Source organism: Vombatus ursinus, unplaced genomic scaffold, assembly GCF_900497805.2.
Source record: "Vombatus ursinus unplaced genomic scaffold, bare-nosed wombat genome assembly UNPS02014789.1, whole genome shotgun sequence".
Taxonomy (NCBI): Eukaryota; Metazoa; Chordata; class Mammalia; order Diprotodontia; family Vombatidae; genus Vombatus; species Vombatus ursinus.
In genome coordinates, this window is record NW_020954567.1 from 12786160 (window position 1) to 12810037 (window position 23878).

A 23878-nucleotide genomic window follows, 5' to 3' on the forward strand; every position below is an offset into this window, starting at 1 on the left:
AAGAAATATCATGACAGCAATTAATGTACAATGTCACTTTATTAAAATTCTGTTGTGTACACTTTAATAGCATACTGGTGTTTTGTTTCACTTCTCAGATCCCCAAAGAGGTCCAAACCTGTAAATGCAAAAAAAAGGCTACCCTTAGTTAAAAAAAAATTAAAAGATACTTTCCCCCCAATTTTGTCCTAATCAGACCTTAGTTTCTCATCACTTTATCAGTGAGAGAGTTCAAGTAAAGGATGATGTCATCATATTCTCAAGGGCAGGGCAGGGATTTACTGTTCTCCCCCCTCAACTTACTTGGAAGTTGGGCCAGCAGTCTCATTTGTGTGAGGATTCATCGGAAGTATTCCTATATGAAATAAACAGTAAAATTAGCCAAAGCTTTTGAATGCATGCATCAACATTTATTTTTGTAATAACCTCAGAAAAAAAAATGGAACGGTTTATGGATGAAATCATAGCCATTTCATTTGGCAGAATCATTAACATCACTGGTTAGAAGTTCCCACCCAAAAGATCAACAAAATCTAGTTTAAAAAGGTCTTACCTTCCACAGTATTCAAGTTCCTGAGGTTTCTGCCACATCTATAAAAGAATGACAAAACTTTAGAAGGTTTCAACTTGGACATTTGGTCTCTCCTACCATGCAGAGAATTCCCTATTTTGCCATGTCTCCTTAGATGTGAGCAGCTTTCCCCACACCCTCACATTCCAGGTCATTTCTAGCCAAAACCTCATGTAACTTATGCAATTCCTAGTAATTAGTAAGATAATGTCACTGCATTCATGTTTGCAAATGTAACCTCAGTGTAAAAAAATGGAACGGTTTATGAATGAAATCATATTCTATCATTTGGCAGAATCTTTTACATCACTGGTTACAATTAAACAAAATACCCAATTGGATGAACTAAAATGATTTCACTTACTTGTTTTTCTCCAATCCCTTGACATTTTATGCTGGAAAAAAAAAAAAGGCACATTGCAATCAGGGCAAGCCAAAGTTATCCAAAGAAAACAGTAATAAGAACCTATAAGAACCCTATTCTAAGAATATTTACTATAAGGCAGTACAGCATAACCGCCACAATTTAAAACAACTTTCAAATCAAAATAGTATTTGGTTGTAATTTAATACCTGTAAGTAGGTATTAAAGACAGTCCTGGCATCTCTAATAAACAGATACATCAGATAGGAGCGAAAGACAAAAGCAGTGTTCACCACCATACAATCTGCTGAACTATGTTATCATCATTGTATCAGCTTTGAGACACCCCTTTAGCTTATTTTAACCAAGTTGCAATTTCTCAAATTTTATTAAAATTACATTATAATCACCTATTCAGCATCTTCACCTTTGGCTCAGGACAGACAAGACCATTATCAATAGTAATTCAGATAAATTCATTTTCATCTGTCAAAAAATAATGGGAGTTAAGTTCTTGTAGAATTGTCCAGTCTATACATGTTTTCAAAAACTGTACTGTTTCAGAAAAAGAAAATCCTCATTCTTTTTCAGAGAGATTCCCATTGTTTTACTATACAAATCATCACTAACAGTACAACTTTACAGCCCCATACCATTTACAGATTGGCCTATATATCCTTTTCCTTGAACTTCATAGGAAAATGACAAGCCATTTGGATTAGTCTTAATCACTAATTCATTAGTAAAAAAACCAAGCCTTTGGTACTTGCTTTTTCAACTAGGACCTCCTTTAAAGGTCAGAATTTTACATGCAAAAATGGGTACCCATTTGTAAAATGGGTTAACTACAGCCCAGACTGCATACCAAAGAAATCAAACCAAGTGCTATAGCTCCTTCCACCCCCTCCTACACGTATTACAGCAAATATTAAATTGTTTTTTTTCTTTAAACTAGGAAACAAAAGTCCTTGAAGACATCTGGATAACATAACCAATCACTGGACACATTTCCCCAAAACTACCCAGTTAATACCAGTATTTAGTCTCCTTACCCATTTCAAGTGATAATCACAGCAACTGGACAGACCAGGGAAACCTAAATGAAAAGTTTACATTAAATGTAACTTTGTCACAGAGAAATGAAAGTTGTGCTTAATTTGTTACAGGGCACTTCAGTGCTACGATTTATCTACATGCTGATTTCAGGTCAGACATTTGAAGACATCATTATAAACCCTGTTAAGCGGCTTTAGAAAACATTTTAGTTTCCAAAAATCCTCGCAAAATCCAAATTGAATATATTGCTATACATTTTGGAAAATGCCCTTTAAATCTCAAATGATCCATACAGCCTCACTAGGTAGTTGTTACCTACAAAATTATTCCCATTTTACAAATAAATCCCACTGTGGTTAAATAATTTATGGACTTTTACATAACTAATCATGTTGAATCTGAAACCAACTGTTCCTGAATGAGTAAATGGTATCAATTCAACTGTCTAATGGATATCTCTTAAAAAAATATTCACTTACAAAATCCAACTGCAGCAACCTCAAGATTCAGTTGAAGCCTAAAAGAGATCAATTTTAGTTAAGTAACAGTCAAACAGGAAGATGCATTTAAAGTTTAAAGCAATGCCTGAATTCAGTTAGAGCTAATTAGACCTCCATGGTAAAAGTCAGTCTATTGGCTTATCATCATACAGGCTTTGAGACTACTGGTCAACTTCCCAGAAATTCAGCTATGAAACTAGGACATCACTTTTATTTCCTAGGTAACAGGAAATTAAATGTTAATAGCATTTTAAAATTTTATTCTACACTGTGTAATACCAGCAGAACTACTGCTCCCTAAACTGGTGAACTAACCTTGAACACAAATATCCTAATCAACAGTCAAAAGTATCACTTTTTATATTGTTGGTTTTAACAAATCCAATTATACAAAAACCTAACAAGGGCACAACCAACCTCAGGCATTATTAGCATCTTTACTGAAAGGTTTTAGAAGGATCAAGCTGAGTGCAATTTTTTTATCCATAAGGATAAAAGAGGCAAAATTAAAATTTTTGCTTGAAAGTAAAACAATAAGCTATTTCAACTGGTATTCCTGGTGTTTCTAGTGTTAATTTTGTCAAACTTATAAGTTTTGAGTATTATAGGCCTCAAATAGCTTTTACTCATTCATGGCACTTGAGCCCAGCTTCTGTGATCTATTTTGAATGGCTTTAGCTCTTACCATTTCTATTTCCAGTTGTCAAGTTCCTAGAGGTAAAAGTGGGGAAGAAAAAAAAAGGGGGGGGGGTTTAATTCCTTTGATTGTGTGGAAATTTTAGCAAATTGTTTTTTTATAAGCCAGACACATCAGACAATAAGGTTACGTATTCTTCATTATTCTATCTGCTGAACTATGCAACCATCATAGTATCTGTTTTACTGTTATCATTTAAGTAAATAGTGAATATACAAAGAAAACTTAGCTTAGTCATTACCTGTCTGCCTGTAATTATAATACTTGGGAGCCTAGGGATAGAAATAAATAGCATTAAGTAACTATTTCCTTGTATTCACATTTCCAAATAAGTACTGTTTGAGTGCTTCAGGTTAAGAAAAAGGTGGTAATAGTTCTCATCATATTCATGATCAAGAGTAGCAAATAAAAACTCATCATTAAAGCACAGTTGTTTAATGCTTTTGAAAGCTTTGAGGTTGGGCCAAATGCTAAAATGGCAAGGCACTATTTCCCAAAGCTGCATTTTCACTCAAATGTATTCAAGACTTACATCAGCACCAGCAACTTCATCCATGATATGTAACTGCAATACACAGAAAAGGATTCAATATTGCAAAGAGGCAAGTTGAATGCAATCACTATCCCTCAATATCAAAGCCTCAGTATATTATTGTCAGAAATGATTTCTGTCCACTACTCTTAAACCATCATAGGCTTCACAGTTTTGGGAATCTCCCAACACCTATTCATCCAATACTACTGCTTTAATATTTAGGTCAACTGATCACACAAGGCAGCTTGAGTTGTTACAGAGAACTAACATTTGAGATATTTGTTAAGTGCCCCACAAACCTTAAAGCACTATATAAATGCTATTTTTGAGCAGTAATTATCATAACTAAAATTAACTACTATTTATTCGTCAGGCACTGCACTAAGTACTCCAAGAACTCAAGACTGTTCAGACCCTAGTCCTTAAAGCTCCCTTAAAGCCCGTCTTTCCAACATAGCTTGCCTTTAAAATCTGCAAGGGACATACTCCTTCGGCTTTTCTCAACTCCATGCCTAAAAAAAAAAAAAAAAAAAAACAAAAACAACGTTTTGTGTAAACCAATCTATGCAAATATCGACTCTTAAATTACATAATCGTGACTAAACTCCCCACTTTTAAGGGGAAAAATTGTCTGCAAGGCGGATGGCCAAGCAATCACGCGTGGACTCCCGATCCAGCGCGGCTCCAGCCGCCGGGTTTTCCCGCCCAAACTCGCGCGCCTAGAGCACGTGATCCGCCGGTTTCAGCCCTAGACGCCGGAGTCACTAGTTCATTTTGCGCAGTTTCTTAAGGCAGTAAATGAGGCACCAGTGAAAGGCCGCCGTCGCCGGGCCCCTAGGGCGCCACGTGGCCCTCCCTCTCGGGCCCTCCGCAGCCCCCCTACGCTGGCTCGGCCCTGGCCCCGCATCAGAGACGTTGGCATTCATCATCAGTCTCAGATGTCCCTACCAACGTTGCTTTCATCACACAGAGCAAGGCCTGAAAGCCAAACGCGCCCTCCCCTAACGGCGGCCTCAGGACCCCGGCCTAAGCCGGTGAGCCCTTTCGGGCTCTTCAGCCTCGATCCCCAGGATGGCCCCGAACCAATCCGGAGCCACCCAACGTCTTCAAGACTCGGCTAAAAATGAGCTCGCCTCCTGGGGCGCGGACGTGGGCGTAGGCCCACGCGAGAACCGTCAAGACCCGCAAGAATTTGGGCCGCACCCTGCTTACCTGAATAAAAGGAGGAGCAGCTGCCTCGGAAAGAGCGAGACACGGCAGCGAGGCCCTTTATATAAAGGCGGCGTGACGTCATGACGCCCCCCCCCGCCGGCGTCCGCCCCGCCCCGCCTCTGCCAAAGAGCGGCAACTGAAGGCCCGGGCTCGTCTTCGCCTTCCCTCTCGCCATGTCCACCTGCTCCTCCCCCTACCCCTCCCCCGCCTCCTCCGGTCCACGAGTTCGTGGCCCCTCCTCCAGCCCGCGGCGGGAGGGCGGGACTCGCGGGGGGCACGTGACGCAGGGCTGTGGCCTGGGAAGCGGAGCAGAGAAGAGCCGAGGAAGGGGGAGGGGGGAGGAGTGGAATGGGGGAGGGGGCAAATGAGGAGGAGGAGGAGGAGGATGGGGGGGGTGTAAGGGTGAGTGATTTCCTTCCGGCACGTCGCCCGCTCGGGGGGAGGGGGCGGGGGGTTTCACTTCCGGGACGGTGTTCCGGCCCATTCCGGCCCATTTCCACCCCCGGAGGTAGGTACTGCTCCTCGGCGGGGTCCGGGCCCCCCCTCTCCACCCCGGCCTCCCCCCTCCCTCCCTCGGCCCGCTCGGGTCCGCCCCACCCCGTTCCCCCCCCCTCAGCCCGACCCTGGGGGGGCCCGACCCCGGAGCTCGGCACGACCTTTCTCGCCCCACCCCACCCCCTCCTCTCCGCCCCGTGAGCGGGCGGACCCGCCCCCCCGCCCGGGGCCCCTCCCTCCAGACCCCCCGAGACCCGCACCCACCCTGGCAGCAGGCGGGCACTGCTCCCTTGCAGCCACACCCCACCCCGCCCGAGCTAGAGCCGCTGGGGGGACGCCCCCTCCCGGGGGCAGCCCCCTGCTCCCTCCCGGCTGACCCGCCCCTGTGCCCACCGCCCCGAGCTGCCCACCCCCCAGTGCCCCCTCGCCTACTCCGCCCGTCTGCAAACTGAACACAACTCCGCGGCCCCGCGGGACCCCCAGCCACGCAAGGCAGAGACAGACAGACTTTTCTCCTGGGGATTCCTTCCTCCCCACTTGGGAGTTGCTGGAAAAAGGAAACAACCATCACCACACAAAAAAGCGCTGGTATAGGCTCCAAAATAAACACATCTGAATTCATTGTGGCATCGGCCGGGCTCTTTGAATTACATGTTTCAAAACAAACACAAATAGGCTTGGGGGGCAAGGGGGAGGTCAAATTGGATAACAGCGAGCTTAAGAAGTGGCAACCACATAGATAACTATCTATCTATCTATCTATCTGTCTATCTATCTATATACACGCCTTAGCAGGGAATGTAGGGCTTTCTTGGAAATGTAGAGCAGCGTGGTGAGGCCACTTCGTAAGTAGAGACATACTACACGAACAGGTAGGTAGGTAGCTGCACACTTGTGTTCAGACCAGTGCACCCCGTCTGCGCTTCATGTGAAACGATTTTTGACTATCAGCCTTAGTTTCCAATGAGTTTGAACACAATTTCTTAAAACTTAGAAGTTTTCTGAAGTAGTCTAGGCAAAGGTTCATCATATTATAAACCCATCACAAAAAACTCCCAGGTTTGAATTCTCATAGGGGTGAGTCTGCCCAGCCTTTCCAGAGCTCTTGGAGATAATAGTACTGCTCTTCATCTTCACTGTGTACTCCAGTTACCTATGGCACTTTTCCTAAAACAAGAGTTGCCTTTGTGTCCTAAGCCAGCTTTTTCAGGAGCTGGCTGGTTTACTTGGGAAAACTAGCATATCTTTAAATAGGTTATTAGTCATACCACAAAATATTTTACATAGGTTAAGGATCGCAATAAAATGTTCACAGGTGCCTGACAAACCTTAGTTAATCAGAATCTCTCTCAATTTTTGTGTATCCTTGCTTATTTGTATTATCTCATCCCCCCAAAAAAAGTTTTGTCCATTTTTTCATCTATCTTGAAAAAATTAAAAATGCATACATGTAAAAAGTCCAACATTTAAATGCTTTATTCTTTCTCTGTTGAACTTGTACATCAAAGTTGAAGTTACGTAACTATTAATAAAGATAGCGTAATAATAGCCTAAAGATAGTGTAATAAAAGTCCAAAGTTTCTTTCCAGGTTTCATGGTGACTTACCACAAACCCTGGAGTAGTAGACATAACCTTTTAATAACTGCTGTTTTTGCATTTAGATCTACAGAAAGTAACTTTCTTCTCTAAAGGCATTTTGAAGTAAAATTTCCAAATACTTGTGTGATGTAAAGTACCCTGGGAATGTAGTCATGGTTGGTAGTCATTATTCCTATTTCCTCTTTCAGCAGGGCTGAAAGCCTGTACCACCAGGCACACCATGGAGAAAGGTGGGAACATACAGTTGGAGATCCCTGACTTTAGCAACTCAGTCCTGAGCCACCTCAACCAGCTGCGCATGCAGGGTCGTCTCTGTGATATTGTGGTCAATGTGCAAGGACAGGCTTTTCGGGCTCACAAAGTTGTGTTGGCTGCCAGCTCTCCCTATTTCCGGGACCATATGTCCTTGAATGAGATGAGCACTGTCTCCATATCAGTCATCAAGAATCCTACTGTTTTTGAGCAGCTCCTTTCATTTTGTTACACTGGGCGGATATGTCTGCAACTGGCAGATATCATCAGCTACCTAACAGCTGCCAGTTTCCTACAGATGCAGCACATCATAGACAAATGTACACAGATCCTGGAGGGTATACATTTCAAGATTAATGTAGCAGAAGTTGAGGCAGAATTAGGCCAGACAAGGACAAAGCACCAGGAGAGACCCCCAGAATCTCACAGGGTTACTCCAAATCTAAACCGCCCCCTTAGCCCACGTCACAATACACCAAAGGGGAGCCGAAGAGGCCAAGTTAGTACGGTGCTGGACATCAGGGAGCTAAGTCCCCCTGAAGAATCAACCAGCCCTCAGATAATTGAACAGAGTTCTGATGTGGAGAGCCGGGAGCCCATTCTTCGGATTAACCGAGCAGGACAGTGGTATGTGGAGACTGGGGTGGCTGACCGGGGAGGTCGAAGTGATGATGAGGTGAGAGTTCTTGGAGGAGTGCGAATCAAAACTGAGAATCTGGAGGAGTGGCTTGGGACGGAGAATCAGCCCTCTGGAGAAGATGGGAGCAGTGCTGAGGAGGTTGCCGCCATGGTGATCGATACAACAGGCCATGGGTCAGGAGGACAAGAGAATTATGCCTTGGGGTCTTCAGCACCCAAGGCCACTCGGCCAACCAGCAGTGAAATGGACAGGTAAGGTTTCTTTTGTGCATTTCCTGACTGTCACTCAGGTACCACTGATCCAGGCCATCTCTCTGGCTTAGAGAGCATCTACCCTACCTGTTGTTTAGACGAAATAAGAATTGACTCTGTTGGGGAAATTGGAGGTGTGCCAAAAGACTTGCATTCTTATTTTTTTAAAGCAGGAAGCTCCTAGTCCTGAAGTATTCACAGTGTTGTGAGAACTATGGTAAAGTTAGACACTTCCATGAATCAGAATAGCATCTGCAGCCACACTAGCATCAGTAATTGCCAGGGCTTCCTCGGATTCGAGGCAGGGAGCTGACCGTCAGCTGGGAACCAGGCGGCCTTTCCCTTCCTTGGTATGTTATCACACAGGTAGGTGGCTTGGGGGAGTTTCACTTTCTTTGTAGCCCTGCTTCACTTTCCTTTAGCCACCGCCTCCAGAGGAGGCATAGGTATGGTCCTGGTGATTCTTTGGCTTTCAGTGGGTAATAGTGTGGTGCCAAGGAGATTCTTTTGGGATTGTTTTTTCATTTCTTTCTCAGCCTGCCATTTGAATATATTTTCTGTCTGGCCTTGATCAGTGGCTACTGCTGCCAAAGGCCTAACCATTTCATTATTTTTTCCTCTTCGTTTCCTCACTTTTTTCTTTCTGAAATATTTATATATGAGTAGCTAAGGACGTATCTTTAAGGGGGAATGAGCACAGGTGTTAATAATCAAATTAAGTTGAAAGTACATTAAGCATCCTCCCTCACAATTTAGATTGGTTAAATGCAATCTATTTTTTTCTCCTGTTGATAAAAAACAAATTTTGACTGCATAAATAGCAGATCTAAAACATGTTCCGACCTTGTTGTAGAGATCAGTAAGTGCCACAGAAATGCAGATAATCCATGACCTCTCGTTTCTTCAGATGGTCACATTTTGGATGTTTTCTCTCCTTTGTCCCTTTACTCATGGAGCATATATAGATATGTAAACAGCACTCTTTATTGACGTAGTGATTTCTGTCCCCCAAGGTTTGGCCAGTGAGAAAAGTAACTGGAGTTTTAATCCAAGTGACCTAGAAGTTGATTTAGCTTCTATCACTTACTCATTAATCTGATTTTTTAAAATATAATTTGTTGGTATTGATCTCTTACTAATTTAAAATGTAATTGGTCACACAGACAAAGTAACGGGCCCAGAATTGTAGACCTAGCTTTAATTTTGGCTCCTTGCATCATTTTACAGATGTCTTCATGTTTTTCTAGTACTGCTATTGTGACATAAGCATTCTACTTTCATGTTGTTCCTCAGTGTCATTAGGTCATTATGTGCCATTGATCTCTCATTCTGCAAAATAATTTTTCTTTAATTTATTAGACCAAATGTGATTTCTTAACTTCAAGTCAAAGTCTACCCAGTGTAAGCATTTCTCAGTTACCATGCTGAAAATCATCATACTGTTCCATGTGCTTTCCCTTTATTATCCATAGACTAAGGGAATGACCTCATCACGCAGAAGCTCTTTAACATTACCCTTCTGTTACCCCATTTATGCTCCTCTGCCGACAGATTTAGCCCTTCTGGCAGTGTTGTCACCCTGACTGAGCGACACCGAGCCCGAAGTGAATCTCCTGGGAGAATGGATGAGCCTAAGCAACCCAACTCCCAGGTATGTAGTGACAGATCTGAATGACTTTGTTGAAATTTAAAAATGCATTTTGGGGCAGCTAGGTGGCAAAGTGGATAGAGCACCAGCCCTGGAGTCAGGAGTTCAAATGCGGCCCCAGACACATAACACTCACTAGCTGTGTGACTCAGGGCAAGTTACTTAACCCCAATTGCCTCATCAAAAAAAAACAAACAAAAACAAAAAAAACGCATTTCAACAAGTACAGTGCAATCCTTTTAAGTTGTCAACCCTTTTGATCACCTTGGGAAATCCTTGGTTACCATTGTTTTTGAATTAATGGAAAAATAAAGGTTGAAAAGAGAAGGGTTCTTAAATATTATATTTAATGTTCTCTCATTATTTCCAAACACTTGTTCTACAACACTCAAAAAAGGTGTTCTTTTGGTGAAGGTTAAAGTTTGAGGAGAAGCAGTAGGAATTGAGTGTGGCATTTCTTTTGGAATACAGGGACCATTTGTGTCCTTGGAGAAATTAAACCTACTTCTGACAAAGTACATGCAAGAAGAGTCAGACTTAGTGGCCTTTCTAGTAGGTTATGCATTTAAATGAAGGAATGAATGAAAAGGCATTTGTTAAGCACTTGCAATTCGTGTTCTTGTATATTTTTATTTGTATTGGACTTATCTCCTCTAATAAATTGTAAAGTCCTAGAGAACAGGGACCATGACTTCTGTTTTCTTTGTAATTAGCCACAGAGCATTGTTCTGTTTCTTGACGGGGAGCACTGTATAAATGTTGGACTTGTTGCTTATGTGTGAATGATACTCACGTGGTAGGCCAACTGAGGACTGCAAAAAGCATGTGCCAAGTAAGGACATACAGTGACTTTTGAGCGGTTCTGTCATTTTTCTCTGGCCATTTACTTAGAAAGTGAAGCAGTGAAGGGTTCTTTAAAAAATAATGTCATGTGAAATAGTGTGAGAGCTGCCCTGGCTACCACTTAATAGAGGAGAGGCAGTATGGCCTAATGGATAGAGTGCTACACTTGGTTTCCAGTTGGACCCCAGCAGGTAGTAGCTGTGTGATCCTGAGCAAGCCATTCCTGTCTGTGAGCTTCAGGTCCTTTATTTGTGCATTGGCACCAACAGCCCACCTTGTAGAAGTGTGAGGAAAGTGCTGCAGAAACATTAATGTTCCAAATAAATGTGAGTTATTATCAACTTCTTGCACACTGGTAATATTTTGTTCAATCTGTAGCTGTTGCTAGAATCTCATTTTTTTTTTAAACTAGACTTGCATTTTGTTATGGAGAACTCACAATGAGGAAGTATGTCTACCAATGCAGATCAGCACCTGCCCTTCAAGTTTCTGTCTTGGAGAGGTGCCGAGAGGACCTACCTCTTACTTAAATAAGTATTTGTACTATGTTTATGGTATCAGAAAAAGGAGTTGTCACTATTACCTTTTCTTCTGAAGTTGGAAAAAAACAGCAGGAAATTAGAGGCACAAAATAAAAGCTTTGTTCAAGTGATAGTCACATTTGGACATCTTTTTTATTTCCTCCAACCTCTAAAGAAGGATATAATTTCTGTATAAAGATTACTGCCCTGCAAATAAAGATGTTAATAAGCAGATTAGCGTCTCACTGGAAGACAAAGACCACTATCAATAACTAATTCATTGGAATACTTAAGTAGGACCAAAGACTCAATTGCACACCAGCGTGCATCTTCCAGAGTTTAAATCTGGCCTCAGACAATTACTAGCTGTATGACCCTGGGCAAGTCACTTAATTCTGTTTGCCTTAGTTCCTCATCTGTAAAATGAGCTGGAGAAGGAAATGGCAAACCACTCTAGGATCATTGGCAAGAAGACCCCAAAAAGGGGTCACAAAGAATCGGATACAACTGAGACGGCTGAACAACAACATGTATGCAGTCACAAGGTTGGGGAAAGATAGGGTGAATTCATCTGCTTAAGACAGACTTCATGGAAGAGTTTCAGCCACGCTTTAAAAGAAAGAGGTAGGTACAAGTTGCTTGCTTCAGGCGTAAGGCCTAACCTGAAATATTGAAATGAAAAAAGGTAGAAATACATTAAGAAGACTTTCCTGACTAGATGCAGATGGGGGTGCAGGCTAGGAAGAAGCAAGCAATAAGTGACTCTGGAAATGAAATTAAGGATCATAGCATTTAGAGCTACAGAGGAACCCTAGAAATTATTTAGTCCTGCTAATAATGGTCTGTATATACAGTGTTCCAAAAGTCTTAGTATTGTTTTAAGCTTCAAGAGAGCACATATGTATATGAAGGATTATTCTGAGGAGGCTGCTCACCTGCTTTTCTCCATTTCCGCAGAAAACCAAATAAGGAAATGAAATTTATAGTAAAACTGTAGTAAAACTGAACTATTGTTCAGTTGCTTTTCAGTTGTGTCCAGCTCTCCATGACCGTATTTGGGGTTTTCTTGGCAAAGATACTGAGTAGTTTGCCATTTCCTTCTCCAGCTTATTTTACATGAGACAGGGTTAAGGGGCTTGTCCAGGGTCACACCGCTAGTAAATGTCAGACCAGTTTTGAATTTAGGAAAAGTCTGACTGACTCCTGGCCTCACACTCCACTGCACCACCTAGCTGCCCAAAAGAGAGTTTATTGTGCAGTCGCGTCTGACTCATGAACCATATACTATCCATGAGATTTTCTTGGCAAAGATGCTGGAGTGGTTTGCTATTTCCTTCTCCTTCTCAACCAACAGAGGTTGCCCAGGATCACATAGCTAGTAAGTGTCTAAGGCCAGATTTGAACTCAGGCCTTCCTGATTCCAGGCCCAGCCCTCTATGCACAGAAATGTTGTAGAGCAGGAAGAGGTCTAAGAGGAACTTGTCCTGAAGGAAGGGAGGCCCAAGAGAGGTTATATAACTATTCCAGAGTTACTCTAGTAGTTTGGGTTATGCAGGAATGTGAATCCAGATCAATTTGTTCCCAATCCAGTACTCTTTCCAGCATACCATCCTGCCCTCTTGACACGTCTGTGTCTTCCATAGTGCTGAATCTATCGTAGGTGCTCAATAGACTTCTTGGTTGATGATGAAATCCCCGATGCTTCAAATGAAAACTTTAAATGAAATTGACTAACTGGATCAGATGACTTTTAATCTAAGATTCATCTAGCTAGCACCACATAGAGAAAGGCTTTGAAGACCTTGTTCAGAGTGTTAGATTTGATGTATCATATTGGGGAAATGAGACTTGTGGAACAGCTAAGTTGTAATCTTTCATTCAGATTGTTAAATTGTTCATACTTAATATAAAACAAAACGATGTTCTAAAACTTTAGTCACTCTTCAACTCTTGGTTTCATAAACTGCTTCCCTCCTCTTAATTCTTCTGTGAATTTCTGTGAAATAATCAGTGAAATAATACTGTATATTAGGAGAAATTATTATTAATACCTAATCATTTGGGGGGAGATTCAGAGCTGTCCTCTTCTTCTAAAGTCCTTTAAAAGTTCAGTCTGAAAGATATTACTGATAATGAGATTGCTTTAATTCTCCTCATGTTGGTCAGATCCCACTCAGCCTTACCAGGAATTTAATCTAGGGTAGGGAAGTCCATTGTGTTCTACTCAAGCTTGGGTGGAGGCAGATCCTTTTGTCTAGATAGCAAAGGTTGGGGGTGTTCTGAGTAGAAATAATTTCTCTGTCCCGGGTCACTCTCAGCCCCCCTGACAAGGGTATATAAACTGTGAGCCCCACTGCCATGATTGCTTTTGGTCTAAGAGAGATAGCCAAATGACCATCCTTTTATTAATACCCTGCTGGCCTTATTAATAAAATGATTAAATTACCCAGAAACTGTCTCTCGAAACTTTTTAAACATCGCACTATCCATTTCCACCTCCCTCTGTTAGAACTGCTAGAGCAGTTGCCGCATTAGACAACACTTTTTTGAAGAAATAAGAGAAAAGGATGTAGGATTAACAAATAAATAGTCCTCCAAATACATGAAATTAACTTTGGCCTCTTCCCCCATATTTCCCCTGTTATTCTGGTCTCTGCCTAACGTGGTTCCTTTCTGCACATTTAGAAAACAAAAGTTTTTTTCTGTTTATAATGTCTCAGAAATCAGTAGGGTTGAGAAACTTAGTAAAAACCTTCTGAATGATCAAATTTTAATGCAGTACTTTGGAAGAAAGCACTCTATAAATATAAGTTATTATTATTATTATTATTGTATTATAGTTTTCAAATAAAATATTCAGTCCTCATCTTATAGTTTCCTTTCAGTAGAGAAGAACTGATGTTTATATCTGTTCGTTATATTAGATGGCTTCATTATTCAGATTCTAAATGTTCAAGGTAGGCAAAAAAATAAAATTAAGATACTATTTGACCTTCACAAAGAGATAAAAATTTAAAAAGAGAGAGATAAAAATCAAGTTTTCTCCATGTCCTTGAAATCTACTATTAAAACTCTGCCTCAATTTATCCTTCTCTTGAAACTAAACTTGATTTTTCATTGCCTACATATTATATTCTTACATAATTAGCAAAAATAAAAAGATATTTCTTTATAATAACTCCAAGAGCTCATCATCCAATTAGCAACAAAAGAGTTTAAATGCTACTTATATCATAATTACTTCCAAAATTTTCTTATTGTAAATTTGGTCCCTTACCATTGTAAAATAAATTTACCCAAAAGAAAATTACCTTAGCATCTGAGGGAAATCGGAAAAATATTAACCATGTCATATAACTTAGAGATTACTTAGCTGCTTAAATTAGTTTAAAGCTGCTATATATAACATATACAAATTAATGATGAAAATGGTTATTTGCACACAGTATTCCAAAAGACCAGTTGTCTTGAGGTAGACAATATGAAGAGTTAATTGTCACCATGAATTAAAAATATACATCTCTTCTGCTTTTAGGTATTTGCTATTTTCTAAGCATTTCAAGAGCAGGAACCATGTTTTGATAGTTAATTTAAAAAAAAAAAATTTTTATTTTTTTGGTTCAGACCTATGACTTCATTGGTATAGGGAACTTGTAAGCAAACTCCCTTTACCAATGCAGATCAGAGCCTATTCTGCAGCTTAGTGTTAGGGTACCTGAAGGCACCAAAAGGTTAAGGGAATTCCCAGTCACGGAGTCAGCGTGTGTAGGCTGGCTTTCTAGCCTATGCCACATTATTCCTCAATTAATTATCATACTTTATATTACGTAGCTTTTATAGTTAGAAAACACTTCCACATACATCATCTCATTTGCTCTTCTACCAGCTGTTAGAGAGATGATGTGTTATTGTCTCTGTTTTACAAATAGTAAAATTGAGGCCTGGAAAAATTGGCTGGTCTGGGATCATACGTAGATTGAGTGTCAGAGCTAGGACTTAGGAATCCAAAGCCAGTGTTCCTTCTATTACAGCATGCTGCCAATAACTACACTAAGTGAATTGTGAGAACTCAATAAATATTATATATTGATTACTTCCAATGAACTTTTAACAAAAGAAGTGTGTAGCACACTAGATTCATAATTCAGTCTAGGTTCTCTTTCTAGCTTTTCTGCTAATTTGCTCTTAGGTGTTGGGTGAGCCACCTGTCTGTGACATATGTATAAATTGTTGATAGTATATTAAAAAGTCACTAAGAATGTTTTAGAGAAAAAGTTACTGCCTGCAACTTAACGCTTTTATAGAGACTTCAAGTTGGAAAACACCTTAGCAATCATCCAATTCAACTTAAATTGAGCTGAAATATGCCTCCTTTAAACTTAGACTTGTTGGCACTAGTTTTATCCTCTGAGAAGCAGCATGGCAAAGTGGATAGGACAATGGACGTGGAATCAGGAAGACCTAAGTTTAAATAATAGCTTAGATGCTAGCTAGCTATGTGACCCTGGAAAGTCATTTAACCTCTTTGAGCCTCAGTTTCCTCATCTGGAAAATAAGAGTGTTAGATTCATTGGCCACTAAGGTCTCTTCTGGCTCTAAATCTATGATTGTATGAACTATACAAGATAAATCTAATTCCTTTTGTGTCCTCAAGATTAATCCTATTTTGTGTCTTTTTTGTTTTTAAATGACTCCTTACTGTGTGTTCACAGAGTTTGTTGTTTGGGTATTTGATTTATGTAGATGGATCAGAAGGACCTCACCAGTTCAACATTGCTCTGTAAGAATGGTGAATAAGAGACTGATTTAGGTGGTCCTCCTGTTGTTTTACTGTTGTGAGGTAGTCTATTCAGACGGTGCTTTGGAAGCATCCAGTTAGTCTGTCAGCCGGAAAGCCACCTTTAACTTTCTTGCTTTTATGTGATAACGGAGCAGAATATTTCGAAGGATCTGTGATTTCATTAGTGTGGGCTCTTCCTCTGTAGTTTAGTTGGCTGTCTTTAGGAGTTGCTGTGTTTGAAAAATTCATCTCCCTGTAGCCAACCTGGTATCAATACTTTCTGAGGCTGGTTCTTGGATGACATTTATCCTTTACCAGGCCCATGCTCAAACATTTGATGTCACGCTGGTTTTAGCCCATCTGCCAAGACGGCTTACTGGGTGTGGCTGCTGTGCATGCTACAGCTTCTTGGAGCCACAGGTGAGTGTTGGGTGACAGGTGGACACCAAAGGTGGATGAGCAGTCCTGACGAGGGCTCAGCAAGCCCTCACACCAGAGGTGTTAGTCCTTGAACATCTATACACCCCATCTCGGCAGAGGGGCTAAACTAAGCCGAGGGTAACCAATGGGCCACAAACCCAGAAGGTTAAGGGGGCTGTCTACCCCAAGCATGTGAAGACTTCACTCAACCCTTTTCCCCCACCCCACCCCTGTTAGAATGGGCAGATGAAAACAATTTGTTCCAGTGACCATGAAGGCAACTGAAGCAGGCACTGTGGAGTGCTTAGAGCTTGGTCAGACATCGAAGACCCCAAGGTCATTCATTGCATCCCGGGCTGTTGCCAGTCATCTTGACTTCTGTCTTGCCGCTGGACCTCAGTGACTCTGGAAGAGAGAGTGAGGCTAAGTAAGACTTTGTGCAACTGTGTCTTACCTAAATCCATTTCACGTGTAAGTCCAGACATCACCCATGATGTCGTTGGTCCTCTTCAAAAATGAAAAACAACTATTCAAACATTTGATGTAGGATCTATCAGAGATTTAGAACTCCACACCATGATAATGCATTAATGGGAACATTGTAAAACAGAATACTGCCAATATTTTTCATTTTATTTCTGTGCTTAAAAAATGCAGGTGTCTGTAAAAATTTTTCCTTACGTCTGGTCACTCTAGCAGTCATTTGGTTCTTAACCTCATTCCTCGCTCTCAGATATTTAATTTGATCTTCCAGCAAGTCCTTTAGGTAGAATACAAATGTTAGGTAGCGTACCAGTGTTATAGATGGTAAAATTGAGGCCCAGAAAGGTTGAATTGCCTGAGATCACATAGGCACATAATAGATTTTTTTTTAAATAACACGTTTAGATTTACTTGTGTTTGATAGTCTGTGTGCTTGTGTGTTTTCCACTCCTGGTGCAGGTTGAAGAGTCAGCAGTGATCGGAGTAAGTGGTTATGTAGAATATCTTCGTGAGCAAGAAGTATCGGAGAGGTGGTTCCGGTACAATCCCCGCCTCACCTGCATCTACTGCGCCAAATCCTTCAACCAGAAGGGCAGCCTGGACCGCCATATGCGCCTGCACATGGGGATCACACCTTTTGTCTGCCGTATGTGTGGCAAGAAGTATACCCGCAAAGATCAGCTGGAGTATCACATCCGCAAGCACACAGGCAACAAACCCTTCCACTGTCACGTTTGTGGCAAAAGCTTCCCTTTCCAGGCCATCCTGAACCAGCACTTTCGCAAGAATCACCCGGGCTGCATGCCTCTGGAGGGGCCTCATAGCATCTCCCCTGAGACAACAGTCACATCACGGGGACAGGCGGAGGAAGAATCACCCCCACAGGAAGAGACAGTTGCCACGGGGGAGACTGCACAGGGATCTGTATCCACCACTGGGCCAGACTGAAAGATGGCAGGGGAAAGGGGGAGGGACCTCTGCCCCCTTCTGGGCCATAAGCAGCCAGCATCTGGGCCAAGGGCTGGTTCTTAGATTCACAAAATGCCGCATCGCTAGACAGGAAGAAGCTCCGAAGATGTTGCCAAACTAGAGGATTGACAAAGTACACAAGAACCCTCAAGGCACTTCCCTTCCCTTCCCCCACTTCACACCTCAGAAAATAATTAAGCAAAACAGCTTTCTGATTCAGGGATCAACAGCTTTGGTTTGTTAATTTTTTTAAGAAAAATTTTTTAAGAAAATCCAGGATAAACTGTCATTTAGTTACCAACCATGGTTTCAGCTCTGTGAATTGATCCAGGTGACTGACCTTGGTGGCTGTAATGCCCCAGCTCCAACAAGCACAGCCTCTGTCATCTGGATCAGCTGCAGGAGAGGAGGAGGAGAAGGTGGTAAGGACAAGGCCTTGCTCCTCTACCTCTCCTGCCAGTTATTACTGTTACCACAGTCAAAGAAAAAGAATAGTTCTGGTGGTCCTTATTGTTCTCAAGTTTCTTTTCAGCAGAATGTGATCGGGGGTTTTCTGTTTGCCCCATCCAGGCAACTGACTTCTTGCCCGACTGCTTCATGTAGGCAACCTCTTGCAGCAGTATTCTAGTAGGCAATACAACTATAAGCACCATAGGCTACCAAAAGTTAAGTTAGCAGCTGTGAGGTTTGCATTAGACTATGCTGCATTTGGGGGATTAGGTGTATGGTGAGGGAGATGGGGAGGAGAGGGAAACTTTGTGTGTCTGTAAATGTGGACTAGCACAGTATCACACTGCAACTTCTTGACTGAGGTGGGGGGCACACGACAGTGCTTTATACATCTCTAAGCACTAGGCAGTGGCTCCGGCCCAAATAGATTACTGAGCTGGAGGCTGACCACCAAAGTCTTGTCAAGTCTCTTTGGCTCCTGGTCTTACATAACAGCAATATTGTACATCAGAAATGTCACTTCCCAGTGAAATGGTGCTGGGTTGTGTTTTTAAATCCATATATCTCCATGTTTGATAAGTTTGATAAATTTTATATGAAGTTTTAAAAAAATTTTTGTGTTACAACAGCATTGTGGTTCAGGAAATATAAAGCTATTATTCCTATTGCAACCATAATTCAATTTCCCTCCTACAAATATAATAGCTTATATTCCCTGCTTTTTTGAAGAACCTCACTAATTCCTATGTCTCCAGTCTGCCAATTCACAAAAACTCTTCAACAAATTAGTGTTCGTTTGAGAGTATTGCTTTTTAGGTAGTACACAACAGGGCATTTACCGCAGAGCATCATCATGAATGTTCAAAATGAAGCCCCATTTGTTGCAGCAAATGAACAAAGGGTCAGTTTTGATCATGTTTGTTCTGTTGTTCGTTCTCAAGATTTAGCAATATTCACTGGGCCTCTTTGGCATTTTTAGGTATTATTCAGGTTTTCTCAAGTTAAAAATCACGGAGAGAGCTAACCAGATCTGCATATCCCCTGCACTGGATGGGGAGGGGAAAAAATTAGGCTTGTGCCTATAGTAGGGTTTTTTTGAATACTAAGGCATGCAGGTAAGTAGCAGATAACTGCTTTCAGACCCAAGTGCAAATACAAGAGAAAAATCTCTGGCCTCCCACATTGTTGGAAAGATTACTAGTTTTTTGTTGAGTTTTGCTTTAAAGTATTCAAAATCTGCAGTGGTTTAAGAGATTGCTTTGGTGCAGAGGTACATGAAAGTGAAAAAATAACTTACTGGGTGTTAGTCATGCTAGTGAAGGTGAACTGATTAAGAGCACACTGGTCAGGCCCTCCCCTTCTCAGAACGTTTTGTGAGCTATGGAAAAGTAGGCAAAGAAGAAGGATATTTTTCTGAAAACAGGAAGTTGGAGTGCAAAGGGTGGCTATTAAAAAGTAAATTAAGTGTGTTATTTGTTCATTAAATTATGAGTGCCCTACTGTATTCCCTCCTCAAAGAGAAATCGTTGCATTTTTTGGAGGGGCCCAGGAAGGCACAGTTTCTTCAAGTGGTGTGATGCTATCATGTAATGAGAACCTGCCCGTAAAGGGGAAAACCTGCTTCAGAGATTGCTCAGGAGCAGGTTGTTCCTTTTCAGGAGCTGCTTTTTGTTTTTAGAACTATGGACTGTGGCATCCGCTGTTGAGTGGGGCAGCAGTGTAACATGGCAAGACCTCTCTTCAGTGGCCATCTGAAGACTATCAGTGTTTCATGGCCAAGCCACCAGGGACTTTAGGTTAGACTGAAACCCTTAGAAGAGTTTTTCATCAGTCACTGATTGATATAAGAGGTATTTGGACAGATTTTGCCATATTTGAGTGGGAGGGAAAGCGGGGAGAAGTCCAGAAGATGCTGCTTTAGACATAGCTTTTAAACCTACCAAAAAAGGAAGAAGAAAATTTAAATCTATTCTGCTCATAAGAGAAAATGTGCCGGGAAATAGTTGCTTTCTTAGTTACTTAGACAATTTTAAATGAGGAAGTATAGCTTTTATACCATTACCAAACTGTAAAGATGAAGTTAAGTAACTGCTATAAAAGAAGAAGTTCTCCTAGCCAATGTCGTTAATTCCATGCAGGTATAGCAACAAAGAGCTCCAATAAAGTATGGACGTTATTCGTATAGGAAGACCATGAGTGTGTGGTGAGGGTTAGTCTCTTTTTTCCTTTATTTGACTTTTCACAGGTTTTTACTGTGTTGATACTGTGAGTAGAGGAAAATCCCAATTATCCAGGACCTAGCAGCACAATTCTCAGTGCTGGTTCTTTCCTCTTAGTTGGTCTAGCCAGAACCATAACACTCATGAAATCCTTGCCTAAGCTAGCTTTAAAGCAAAATAAGGCTTGGGAGAGCAGGCTTTTTTTTTTTTTTAACCTTTCCTTAGAAAAGATTTACTCTTTATAGAACTTCCCAAAATTCTTATTCAGGTCTCACTGTGAGATTGTCCTAGTTCATAGTTAAAGTCACTGTAAGGTCATTAGAATAGGGATTAGTAATATTCTTTCTACATTTGCTGAATGAGTGTGTGTGTGTGTGTGTGTGTGTGTGTGTGTGTGTATGAAGAATGCCTCTTAAATGTCCAAAATGGACTCTTTATTTGACTTAATTTGAACTGAACCACTGACAGCCAAATTTGAACCTCCGGATGTGTCCCCTGGGAAAATGAAACTGGGTTGGCACTAAGGGCTAAATTTTTTTTAAAAAATCATTTAACTGATACTAGTGTAACTTTGTCAGTTTTGTGTAAAATGATGGGCACTAGGTATGATCTCATTTCGTGGTCAGTAAGTGGTACTTTAGCAAAGAAGCTGCCTCTGTTCTCAGCAAGAAAACAAAAGATGACAACTGTCATCTCTTTATATTCTGAGATGGAACTTTCATTCTACTGAACTCTTACCCACCACCTGAATGAAAGTATAAATATACTATCTAAGTGTACAGTTATATTTTAATTGGGCACAAAGACTAATGCTTTATTCTCTCTACTCAAAAGACTCTAATGTTTTGTTTTCTCTTTACTCAGAATCAATATTTACCTCTGACCTCAGTTGAATTTATCATGTCTTGAGTTTCATTTGGTGTACATCATAAACCTTCCAAGACCAACTCATCAAAGGGGTGAGTTATGTCTCTTAATCTTCTAGGAGAAGCTAGGAGAGGATTGGAGAGAAAAGGAGGTAGATGGAGAAAGGCTTTTTTGTTTATTTTTAATTTTGTTTTGATTACTAGTATCTTCCCTGCTTTTGTGAAATGGGGTTTTCCAAAGATGGTATTTTCAGTAAAACTAAACATTTTCTCTTTATGGCAGTAGTTGAAAACTAGAATGCATTGGTTGGTAGTGCTCTGATAGGAGGGAGAATAATATGGTAATAAAGTTGTGTAACTGCTGAAAGCTTCAGTCTCTGGCTAGAGCAACTTTGATTAAGAATTCCGTTACTTTCTTATCACAGTATAAAGGCCACATTTTGATTAGGCAACAAGTTTGAAGATGTTATTTAAGAAATGCATAGGTGGGAAAAGGAGGCTTGGCTTGAAAAGAATTTATGAGGTATGGAAGATGCAGTGGCCATCATATCACCTTCATTGGAACCTGCTTACCAAATCCTCCTTTCAACTGAGTTGAATCTATTTACAATTATAAAATGCATTTAATTTATTTGTGCACCATATTGTAAAAAGACTAGCCTCTGCCACTTCAAAGATTGGAAGAGAGTGAAAAGTGCTGAAAGATGTATTTTCCTGGGGCATTCTGGGTTTGGAAAAACAGCTACATTTTAATCAATGACTGAGTCAGGGAAGTGAAGGCAAAACCATTAGCAAAGTACTTCCCCTGGAGCTATGGTTTGGTTTGAAAGAATTCTCCCAAGATTTACCATTGCTGCTATTTTGTCTCTAAAATAGAGGTTGGGGAGTTTGAGCTACACAGCAATAAATCACCAGTTCCTTTAAAAGGTTCTTTTTTCTTGGTCTCTCTTACAGACTCCTTTCTCTCTTTACCTGTTTTGTACTGCTTCCTCTAGATACTAAGGTCTTTGGCAGGGGGAACCCCACAGAATTGAACCTTCTGATTTGCCTCTCTCTTGAAGTTATGGTAATTCATTGATTAGTAACAGGCATGATAACATGGCTCTCTTAAAGTAGTTTCCATATAATGTAAGGTAAAGGTAAGCCTTAAAACCTTTTAAAAATAACCACCAAAGTAGAAAGGTATGTGCCTGTATATGTGTATATATGTATGTATATACACACACACATACCCCTTATTGCTTTTGTGAGATTATGTACCTGAAGTTCTTGTGAATTTACTGGAAGCAGACAGCAGAGTCAGTCCTGCTGGAAAAGTGTGTTTGGACTGTAATACTAAGTACTTTTTTTTTCAAAGGCCACCATCCCCTTTCTCTGGTATTAGCATTTTCCCCAAATAAACATAGTCTGTTTCAATTGAAATAACTGAAAGTTAAGCCACATTTCTTCATAATTCTGTATGTGTGAGAATGTGTGTGTGAGTGTATGTTTAAATACTTAATTGTTAAGGATTGTTGAATTTTAAGTTTCTCTTAGAATCACCCTTCTTCCAACTGTGAACAAGTTACTGTCTTATAATTTATTTCTTTCATGAATGTATGTTTGTCCATCATCTGTTTCATTGTGAATAGTGGTTCTCAGTGTTCTGGTAGCTTCTGTACACTAGGAGTGGCTGCACTTAGACATGGAGAGATATTGGAAATAGAATATTATGAGAAATAGAAATCCTTGGTGGGGAAAGTTTTCTTGTCCATCCTTCAAGGTTATATGTAGAGTCTTGAGTTAAAGGAATGTATATGGGCAAGATTCTCTGAGCTATACTGATATGTTCTTATGTATTTGTTACTCACTCTGTGAATTTAGCAGGTTTAGCTCAAAATATAGGCAAGACCCCTAGTTTTGTATAGTGCATATCTTGATTTAGCATTTTTTCTTGAGAATGCCTTCTTCCAGGATAGAGATTTGTGGGCCTATTCTGTATATCCAGTGAACACTCTTAATCCTCCCCTATTGAATAGGCATTTGTGTATAAGACTCCAGAATATTTATTCAAAGTTAAGTCACTGTGGAATCTACTCTGGTGCAAGAGCAATTATATTTATATAGGAAGAGAGCTTATACAGTGTTGCATTTCAGGGTTACCTAGGTTTTTATCCTCCTTAAAGAAATTAGGTTAGACAAAACCAATTGATAACCAAAATCTATCCTCCTTTGGGGGCTTCCCTTCAAAAGAAAACTAGTTTCAAGGATAATAACTTTCTTTAATCACAAATTTTCAACCTTTAAGATTTAAAAACCCTAATTTTAATCTCATTTATCTGTTTGGTTTTCCAAAATAATTTTGTAAACTTATTCTTTCCTTACTTTCTCTTTCAAGTCATCATTTTTTCCTTCTTTTTGCTTTCTCATTTTCCCCCCTTAACTTTCTTGTTCATCTGACAGCTTTTCTTTTGACCTTTTATGTAATTTCAGTGAGTGGTCTGAATTCACTTACATATGATGGACC

At 40.7% G+C, this 23878-nt stretch overlaps 1 protein-coding gene, 1 long non-coding RNA gene and 9 other non-coding genes across 15 annotated transcripts; 1 reads left to right on the forward strand and 10 right to left on the reverse strand.

Moving 5' to 3' along the window:
• Positions 1-20: 20 nt before the first annotated feature.
• Positions 21-3758, reverse strand: LOC114047568. 2 transcript variants are annotated; one of them, XR_003569631.1, is made up of 10 exons: positions 3721-3758; positions 3430-3460; positions 3177-3202; positions 2471-2508; positions 1988-2031; positions 1346-1421; positions 936-966; positions 554-591; positions 304-355; positions 21-118 (listed from the first exon to the last, which is right to left on the reverse strand). It is a non-coding gene; the product is annotated as an uncharacterized LOC114047568 (long non-coding RNA). The 2 variants fall into 2 exon arrangements; XR_003569632.1 differs by lacking the exon at positions 3430-3460 and having other exon boundaries at positions 3721-3755.
• LOC114047725 lies at positions 424-503 on the reverse strand. The gene has a single exon (XR_003569654.1). It is a non-coding gene; the product is annotated as a small nucleolar RNA SNORD47 (small nucleolar RNA).
• On the reverse strand, positions 807-886 carry LOC114047726. The gene has a single exon (XR_003569655.1). It is a non-coding gene; the product is annotated as a small nucleolar RNA SNORD47 (small nucleolar RNA).
• On the reverse strand, positions 1187-1270 carry LOC114047729. The gene has a single exon (XR_003569658.1). It is a non-coding gene; the product is annotated as a small nucleolar RNA snR60/Z15/Z230/Z193/J17 (small nucleolar RNA).
• Positions 1489-1569, reverse strand: LOC114047724. Its single transcript, XR_003569653.1, has one exon. It is a non-coding gene; the product is annotated as a small nucleolar RNA SNORD79 (small nucleolar RNA).
• Positions 2104-2168, reverse strand: LOC114047732. The gene has a single exon (XR_003569661.1). It is a non-coding gene; the product is annotated as a small nucleolar RNA SNORD78 (small nucleolar RNA).
• On the reverse strand, positions 2581-2644 carry LOC114047728. The gene has a single exon (XR_003569657.1). It is a non-coding gene; the product is annotated as a small nucleolar RNA SNORD44 (small nucleolar RNA).
• LOC114047731 lies at positions 3295-3365 on the reverse strand. Its single transcript, XR_003569660.1, has one exon. It is a non-coding gene; the product is annotated as a small nucleolar RNA SNORD77 (small nucleolar RNA).
• Positions 3759-3825: 67 nt separating the features above from the next.
• On the reverse strand, positions 3826-3886 carry LOC114047733. The gene has a single exon (XR_003569662.1). It is a non-coding gene; the product is annotated as a small nucleolar RNA SNORD75 (small nucleolar RNA).
• A 736-nt stretch (positions 3887-4622) lies between these two features.
• LOC114047727 lies at positions 4623-4700 on the reverse strand. Its single transcript, XR_003569656.1, has one exon. It is a non-coding gene; the product is annotated as a small nucleolar RNA SNORD74 (small nucleolar RNA).
• Positions 4701-5361: 661 nt separating this feature from the next.
• On the forward strand, positions 5362-22760 carry ZBTB37 (zinc finger and BTB domain containing 37). Of its 4 annotated transcripts, none has more exons than XR_003569624.1 (5): positions 5362-5443; positions 7219-8173; positions 9725-9824; positions 17328-20137; positions 21371-22760. XR_003569624.1 is itself a non-coding variant. In XM_027868384.1 (4 exons), the coding sequence occupies exons 2-4, from the start codon at positions 7251-7253 to the stop codon at positions 17814-17816; spliced, it is 1512 nt and encodes a 503-aa protein (XP_027724185.1). In that variant the 5' UTR covers positions 5362-5443; positions 7219-7250; the 3' UTR covers positions 17817-20698. The 4 variants fall into 4 exon arrangements, 1 of the variants encoding a protein (XP_027724185.1); XR_003569626.1 differs by having other exon boundaries at positions 5411-5443; positions 7222-8173; XR_003569625.1 differs by lacking the exon at positions 5362-5443 and adding an exon at positions 5841-6018.
• The last annotated feature ends 1118 nt before the right edge of the window (positions 22761-23878 follow it).